The 8847-nt window shown below is 48.9% G+C and overlaps 1 protein-coding gene across 2 annotated transcripts in view; it reads left to right on the top strand.

Annotated features, from left to right (window-relative positions):
• Positions 1–908: 908 nt before the first annotated feature.
• Positions 909–8847, top strand: part of KIF3A (kinesin family member 3A) — a 74243-nt gene continuing 66304 nt past the window's right edge. For both annotated transcript variants that reach the window (XM_077265869.1, XM_077265870.1), the window contains exons 1-5: positions 909–1065; positions 1294–1567; positions 3932–4076; positions 7824–7908; positions 8287–8392. In XM_077265869.1, coding sequence (XP_077121984.1) covers positions 1027–1065; positions 1294–1567; positions 3932–4076; positions 7824–7908; positions 8287–8392 — 649 coding nt within the window. In that variant the 5' untranslated portion in view covers positions 909–1026. The remainder of the gene's footprint in view (positions 1066–1293; positions 1568–3931; positions 4077–7823; positions 7909–8286; positions 8393–8847) is intronic.

The following is an 8847-nucleotide window of genomic DNA, read 5'->3' as shown; positions in this document are numbered from 1 at the left end:
TTTATTTTTATTGAAAAACCTGAAAAAAACAGAAAATAAAAAATAGCCGAATAAGAAACTGCTGAATAAGAAACCAACTTCAGCATCGTGAAGAGATAGGGGCTCATCCACACGGCACGATAATCGCACTCACCGCCGTAGCGTCCTCCATAACTGCTTTTCTCCTCTCGGCTATCTGTCCTGAGTGTTCAATGAATGCACGTTCAGGACTGACATTCCTTCCTGGGCATGTATATACTCCCCCCTGCCTTAATCACGCCCTCTGGTGAAATTTCTGGGCATGTATACACTCCCCTTCTCGGCATGTAGTCACTCCCCGCTGCTTTAATCACCCCCCTTTACAGAAATGAAGACGCCCTGAAATTTCTGGGCATAGTAACGCCCCCCTCCCTTTGTCACGCCCCCTCCCTCACTATTGTGGTTTTAACCAGGCCCCCAGGTGCCATACTCACGCCCCTCCCTGAAATTTTCAGGCATGTTGCCGCCCAGAGCTCCTCTTCTCTCCACCCTGCATCTTCAGCTGTTGCTTGGCCGTGATTGGTCAGTTTGCGGCACGTGACTCCGTAGCCTCGCCCATCCCTACTATCTACGACATGCCGACAATTTTCAGAACAACGGGCGTGAGTATGGCACCTGGGGGCCTGGTTAAAACCACAATAGTGAGGGAGGGGGCGTGACAAAGGGAGGGGGGCGTTACACCGGCCTTTACAACTGTTACCATGGCGACTGCTACACCCAGAGGTCACACGCAGCACAACACCACTAGCCTAGAGACAAGCTGGCTTCCTATTGGTCGGATCCCTCCCGTCAGTCGCCTACTTGGACACATTCCTCCCTATGTGTTTGCAGCAGGGAAATAAAGCTCAGTGATTGGACACTTGAGTCTGCAGCCGATAGTCATTCTTCTCAGGCATTGGTCAAATCTCCTGTCACTCATATTAGCGCAGTCAGCTCGGCGCATGCGCGTAACGAAAGTGCTGGTCCAGGGAATTGGCCGAGGTGTCAGTGGAGCCGGGGTCGCTTCTAATGCGCGGGGACCGGCCCGGAGTCATCGCCAAGATGCCGGTAATGGGGGGTGGGACTGGCAAATCCTGCCCTGTGCAGCTGCGCTGCTGGCGAGTCATGGATTCAGCTGCGAGGCCTCCCCCTGCCAGGGCATCCTCCTGTGTGGCCACAATGACACGGGAAGATGCGCTGCCATGGTAGTAATGGGGCCGGAGCCACCAATGGGGCCGGAGCCACCAATGGGGCCGGAGCCACTAATGGCTGCACGTATTTCTATTCTGCCCACAGATCAACAAAGCGGAGAAGCCGGAGTCCTGCGACAACGTGAAGGTGGTGGTGCGGTGTCGCCCCCTGAACGAGCGAGAGAAGGCCATGGGTAACAGGATGGCCGTCCGCGTGGATGAAATGCGGGGCACCATCGCCGTGCATAAGGTGGACTCCATGAACGAGCCCCCGAAGACCTTTACCTTTGACACGGTGTTCGGGCCGGACAGTAAACAGCTGGACGTGTATAACCTGACGGCCCGGCCTATCATCGACTCCGTGCTGGAGGGCTACAACGGTGCGTACCTGTCTGGGGGGCAACACGTCTATGACTAGAGCTTGATCTCAGTCTCTTGTTATGCTGGCATGGATCTTACTCTGATCGATGAGCTGTAAACTTACAGAGAATCTGTCACCATGTTTTAGCTCTCCTATCTGTATCAGTTGGGGCAGAGACCCTGATTCCAGTGATTTCACATACCAGGATCCTGTTGCATCTTTTATACAATCTCTGTTTTATCTGCCGCAGATGTAGCAGTTCTCTGAATGCTGAGCTCTCTATAATCCCACCCACACCACTGATAGGCCGCTTTCTGTGTGCACAGTGCATAGGCAGAAACCTGCCTGTCAGTGGTGGGGATAGAGTTATGGAGAGCTCATGAATATAGAGGACTACATGGCAGCAGGTTGTCTAGTCCTCTAGTAATAATCTCCTGCTGATAAAACAGTGATCTTATCAAAACTGTGTCAAGCCCAGTAAGCGATACATAACTGGAATCAGGGTCTATATTTTGTTGCTCTCAGATTAAGTGGCCAAAACATGGTGACATATTCCCTCGATAGCTGCTAGCATTTGCTGTGCATTGTCAGAATAGAATTCAGATTTTTACAATTTTCAATATTTATTAAAACTGGCAGTGTATTAGGGTAGTGTAATAGGCGGGTAATCTCCGTAATCTGCCTGAAAGGCGCAAAATAAACACTCAAAAGACTGAACATATGTAGTTCTATGTCATGACTTGCTGGTCATATGAGCCGGAGAGACTGAGGAGCAGTGGCATCACCGAGAGGAGGAGCGGTGGCCTCACCGGGAGGAGGAGCGGTGGCCTCACCGGGAGGAGGAGCGGTGGCCTCACCGGGAGGAGGAGCGGTGGCCTCACTGAGAGGAGGAGCGGTGGCCTCACTGAGAGGAGGAGCGGTGGCCTCACTTGAGAGGAGGAGCGGTGGCCTCACTGAGAGGAGGAGCGGTGGCCTCACTGAGAGGAGGAGCGGTGGCCTCACTGAGAGGAGGAGCGGTGGCCTCACTGAGAGGAGGAGTGGTGGCCTCACTGAGAGGAGGAGCGGTGGCCTCACTGAGAGGAGGAGCGGTGGCCTCACTGAGAGGAGGAGCGGTGGCCTCACTGAGAGGAGGAGCGGTGGCCTCACTGAGAGGAGGAGCGGTGGCCTGACCGAGAGGAGGAGCGGTGGCCTGACCGAGAGGAGGAGCGGTGGCCTGACCGAGAGGAGGAGCGGTGGCCTGACCGAGAGGAGGAGCGGTGGCCTCACTGAGAGGAGGAGCGGTGGCCTCACTGAGAGGAGGTGCGGTGGCCTCACTGAGAGGAGGAGCGGTGGCCTCACTGAGAGGAGGAGCGGTGGCCTCACTGAGAGGAGGAGCGGTGGCCTCACTGAGAGGAGGAGCGGTGGCCTCACTGAGAGGAGGAGCGGTGGCCTCACTGAGAGGAGGAGCGGTGGCCTCACTGAGAGGAAAAGCGGTGGCCTCACTGAGAGGAGGAGCGGTGGCCTCACTGAGAGGAGGAGCGGTGGCCTGACCGAGAGGAGGAGCGGTGGCCTGACCGAGAGGAGGAGCGGTGGCCTGACCGAGAGGAGGAGCGGTGGCCTCACCGGGAGGAGGAGCGGTGGCCTGACCGAGAGGAGGAGCGGTGGCCTGACCGAGAGGAGGAGCGGTGGCCTGACCGAGAGGAGGAGCGGTGGCCTGACCGAGAGGAGGAGCGGTGGCCTGACCGAGAGGAGGAGCGGTGGCCTGACCGAGAGGAGGAGCGGTGGCCTCACCGGGAGGAGGAGCAGAACAGCGCTGGATCCCGGAGAAGGTGGTGGTAGGTGAGTATATTAAAGGGACTCTGTCACCTGAATTTGGAGGGAACAATTTTCAGCCATAGGGGCGGGGTTTTGGGGTGTTTGATTCACCCTTTCCTTACCCGCTGGCTGCAATATTGGATTGAAGTTCATTCTCTGTCCTCCGTAGTCCATGCCTGCACAAGGCAATCTTACCTTACGCAGGTGTATACTGTGGAGGACAGAGAATGAACTTCAATCCAATATTGCAGCCAGCATGCAGCCAGCGGGTAAGGAAAGGGTGAATCAAACACCCGAAAACCCCGCCCCTATGGCTGAAAATTGTTCCCTCCAAATTCAGGTGACAGAGTCCCTTTAATACACTACATTACATGCACAGGTTTATTAAAGTTAACCCTTTGGTGGAGCGCGTCTTTAGTGGGTAAGAGATGCTTGGGAATATATTTGTTTGTCATAAAAGAAAAACTGATACTACAGTGATGGTAAAACGGACTAAACAGATAATAATCTGCTCCAGCTCACTGATGAATAGGTTTTTTTCCCATGTAGGAGAAAATAATGGCCTGATTCTACCTAATTTCTTTTCCAGGGACGATATTTGCCTATGGGCAGACTGGTACAGGTAAAACATTTACAATGGAGGGAGTGCGAGCTGTCCCTGAACTCCGAGGGATCATTCCTAATTCATTTGCCCATGTATTTGGACATATTGCAAAAGCGGAAGGAGATACACGGTAAGGCTATAGCTTGCTTGTCCATGAGGCCACGTTCACACATTCAGGATTTTACATCCATATTTGTAAGCCAAAACCAGGAGTGGGTGATAAATGCAGAAGTGGTGACGTGTTTCTATTATAATTTTCCTCTGTTTGTTCCTCTCCTGGTTTTGGCTTACAAATACTGATGTAAAAAAAACCTCACCAAATACTGCTAGTGTGAATGTGGTCTAATTGGACTCATTCTTTGCAAAATGTGATGGTCTAAAAATGGTCTTTTATGAGTACATCTGTCCCTGTGCTCCACATATATGGCCGTGCTACTTTATCATTCATACAGTATTAGGGCTATTTCACACGTCCTGATATTTCCATTACCGGAAAAACCAGTACCGGAGATATCAGTGTACGTGTGTGTCATACTTGTGGCATACGTATGGCAACCATGTGCCGCATCAGTACCACACGTACCGGCGCCTGTTTGTGCTATTCCCCGGCGTTGGGTGCTGATGACAGCTCACATCATTCTTTTCTGCTGGCGCTGCAATCAATGCGAACAGGGGAGAATGTTGAGAGTTGTATTCAACTGATAACAGCGAGAACAGGCAGCGGCTGATGGGAGTATTTTTGATAACCAGCCAGGTAAAACTGACAGCTGTGGACTGCAACCCTCATCTGTGACCTTTAGCAAGGTTGTTTATTAAGAATAGAGGGGTCCCCACATCATATTTTTAATTATTTATATAAGTAATTGAAAAAAACGGTGTTGGATCGACACTATTTTTGACTACCAGCCAAGCTAAAGCAGACAGCTGGGGGCTGTTATTCTCAGGCTGGTAAGGGGCCATGGATATTGGCGCCCCATCCTAACAATAGCCGCCCAGAAAAGGCACATCTATTAGATGCGCTAAGTCTGGTGCTTTGCCCGGCTCTTCTCGCTTGCCTTGTGGCTATGGTAAGTGGGCTTGATGTCACATTTGTATTGTCTGGTGACATCAAGCTCACGGATTAGTAATGAAGAGGCTTTTGAGACTTTATATTTGCTGTGTGTTTATTTACAATACAACTATAGGATTAGTAATGAATAGGTGTCTTATAGATGCCTCTCCATTAGTAATCCGTGGGCTTGATATCACCAGACAATACAAAGGTGACATCAACCCCAAAGAAATGAACCCCACTTACTACATGGCAAGTGGGAAGTGCCGGGCAAAGCGCCAGAATTGGGGCTTCTCATGGATGTGCCTTTTCGGGGCGGCTGTGGGCTGCTATTTTTAGGCTGGTAAGGGGTCCAATATCAATGGCCCCTTACCAGCCTGAGAATACCGCCCCCAGCTGTCAGCTTTAGTAAGGCTGGTTGTTAAAAATGAGGGGGAACCCACACCATTTTTTTAAATTATTTAAATAATTAGAAACACGGCATGGGGACCCCTCCATTCTTGATAACCAACCTTGCTAAAGCTGACAGCTGAGGGTTGCAACCTGTAGCTCTCAGTTTTGTCTGGCTGGTTATCAAAAATAATGGGGAACCCATGCAGTTTTTTTAAATTTATTTATCTAAAGCTCAGGCGGCGACCCGGTGGTGTCGGGTGCTAAAGATCGCTCTCATCATTCTCCCCTGCTAGTGCTGATTGCAGCATAAGCAGGGGAGAATGATGAGAGCGGTCTTCAGACCCGAAGCGTCTCCATTTTTCGTGATCTGGGGTCGGGTGAGGGCTTATTTTTTGCGTGCCGAGGTGACGTTTTTAATGATACCACTTTTGTACAGATACGTTCTTTTGATCGCCCATTATTGCATTTTAATGCAATGTCGCGGCGACCAAAAAAACGTAATTCTGGCTTTTCACATTTTTTTTTTTCGATACGCCGTTTAGCGATCAGGTTAATGCTTTTTTTTTTATTGATAGATCGGGCGATTCTGAACGCGGCGATACCAAATATGTTTAGGTTTGATTTTATTTTATTTTATTTTGGATGGGGTGAAAGGGGAGTGATTTAAACTTTAATTTTTTATTTATTTTTTTTTCATATTTTTAAAAACATTTTTCTTTAACTTTTTCCATGCTTCAATAGCCTCCATGGGAGGCTAGAAGCTGGCACAACTGGATCGGTGCTGGCACAACTGGATCGGCGCTGGCACAACTGGATCGGCGCTGGCACAACTGGATCGGCTCTGCTACATAGCAGCGATCATCAAATCGCTGCTATGTAGCTGAATTGCAGGTGTGCTGTGAGCGCAGATCACAGGGTGGCGCTCACAGCAGTCCGGCATCAGTAACCATAGAGGTCTCAAGGACCTCTATGGTTATCATTCTGACGCATCGCTGACCCCCGATCATGTGACGGGGGTCGGCGATGCGCTCATTTCCGGCCGCACGGCCGGAAGCGGTAGTTAAATGTCGCTGTTAGCGTTTGACAGCGGCATTTAACAGGTTAATAGCGACGGGTGAATCGCGATTTCACCCGCCGCTATTGCGCGCACATGTCAGCTGTACTAAATAGCTGACATGTCGCGACTTTTATGTGGGCTCCGGCGCTGAGCCCACATAAAAGGGGGAGACACGACATGCGCAGTACTAGTACGGCGCATGTCGTGAAGGGGTTAAGCTGTGCAGCCGTAGGTTGGCTATTTTCTCTTATTAGTCCATCTTTCCTCACAAACTGACCTGCACAGTGTCCATATAGTTGCTGCTGGCTGAGGAGCATATGACCAGAGCATCAGCTTCCTCCAATAGAAAAGCTGCTTTCCCGTGTCAGGTGTTTTATGGGGCTGGTCACATGCTCCGCCACCAGAAACCATTGTATGGACTGGAGGAGCTGGTCAGTTTGTGAGGAAAGTGTCCGAGCTGTGTGAGTTTTAAAAGTCAACTTGTCTATCTTTAAAAAAAGAAGACCCAAGAACCCCTAAGTTTTGTATTGTGACTAGCTGACTAGTGGGCAACTCCTCTAATAAACCAATATATATAAGTTGGAAAAATACATAACGATAAAATGCATAAACTTATCTTAGACATGCTTTCTTTTACCTATTAAGTACCAATTTTATTTTTTACTTTTTAACTGGGCACACACAGGTTTTGACAACCCAAAAATAAACACTTCCTAGCAGTTAAAGCTAAGGGGCTGGAGGAGTTAAAAAGGTGTCAATTATGTTGGTGATCAAGATTGACTAAAGGGTTAATAGCTTGTGGTTTAGAAACCTCTGGTGATGCAGCAATGCGTCCTGTCAGAATTTTGACCGTAATTGGATTAAAAAGGACTTTTTACTCCTTTTGTATAGTAGTTGCCGATCTCCTCATTCAGTGACTAAACTAAAATGCGGCTTACATTTTAATTTTTCCTATGGAAGCCTTTGGGGTCATGAATTCTACCGCGCCCAATATGCAAATTTTCTCTTCTTCCAAGAGGGCAGTTTACTTTTTCCCCTCTACGTCGCTGCCCAATCGTAAGAAGGCAGTTCATAGAGGGAGAAAAAGAAAACTCCCGATAGCAGAACTGACATTTTCAGCAGTGTCTGGTGAGAGTTTCTGTCTCTGACTTGACAGCACTGAGAACTTCTCGCTCCTGTTCTTGTCGTTCTGGTACTGGGAGAGGAGTGAGGGAACCATGAAGGTCATTTATCACACAACGCTCTGGACCACCTACAGGTGCCAGGATGTAAGGCGATTACCCCGATACCTGTAGTAGGTCCAGGTGTATTTTTTTTGTGCTTGTTCTGCTTGTTGTTTATATTGCATTTTTTTCAGCTTGATATTTGTTTTCTAGGTTTCTGGTGAGAGTGTCTTACTTGGAAATTTATAATGAGGAGGTACGGGACTTACTTGGGAAGGACCAAACACAAAGACTGGAGGTAAGGGTGCCATAAGAAATGTCCTTAATGTGTTCTCTTTATGAGTACTTATTATATTTGATATTTGACAACTCAAAGTTACTGTTCGAAAAGGGTGTGCGCTTAGGTGGTTAGCACTGATTGGACTGACTCTGTAGAGACACACCCACAACTGGTAACGCCCAGTTGTCAATTTAATACACTTGTAGAGGAAATAACAGATGTTGTAAGAAGTGATGCTCCTTAATCTCAGGAGAGCTGAGAGATCATCTGGAGACAAGCAGCGTAGATTGATATAGGAGCACGCGATCACCGTCCATGGCTGAGCGATTCTTTAATGCTCTTATGACGTTTTTATTCCAAAGACTCCTTTTATTCATGAGAACCGCATTGTCTTAGGTTAAAGAGCGGCCTGATGTCGGAGTTTACATCAAAGACCTATCTGGATACGTGGTGAATAACGCTGACGATATGGATCGGATCATGACGCTGGGACACAAAAATCGTAAGTCATGCTTGTGATTAATGTCTACAGCACCCGATTACAGGATGTAGCCATTTCCCAAATTTCTGTTCAGCACAATGCTGAGACCTAATTGGTGAGTGTGGCCATTTCCATTGTTCCTCTGCACACTTATTATAGATGTTGTCTCAGTGCTTCCTAAGCAGCCGATCTGTAGCACATGACTGTCCAATTCAAAGCTTGACTGGTAACTTGCCATTCTTCATCTCTTGCTGGCGTGTTAGGTTGGGGCTGTATTAGTGGTCTGGCCACAACCCAGAGTGGATCGATGTGTCGCTACTACATTGTAGCACAGAATAAGTGAATGGGACCTCTAGGGCACTGCCACAAGCAAGTCACAGAAATCAGATGACGTTGGATTTTCTGTCATTTGGTGCGGTCACGGTGCCCTAGGGTTCACAGAGGGATCCCATTCACTTGTACATGGCGACCTTTGG

This window comes from Ranitomeya variabilis, chromosome 5 (assembly GCF_051348905.1).
Source record: "Ranitomeya variabilis isolate aRanVar5 chromosome 5, aRanVar5.hap1, whole genome shotgun sequence".
Lineage (NCBI taxonomy): Eukaryota > Metazoa > Chordata > Amphibia > Anura > Dendrobatidae > Ranitomeya > Ranitomeya variabilis.
Note: the sequence above shows the minus strand (reverse complement) of the source record. Positions and strands in the feature narration are given on the sequence as shown.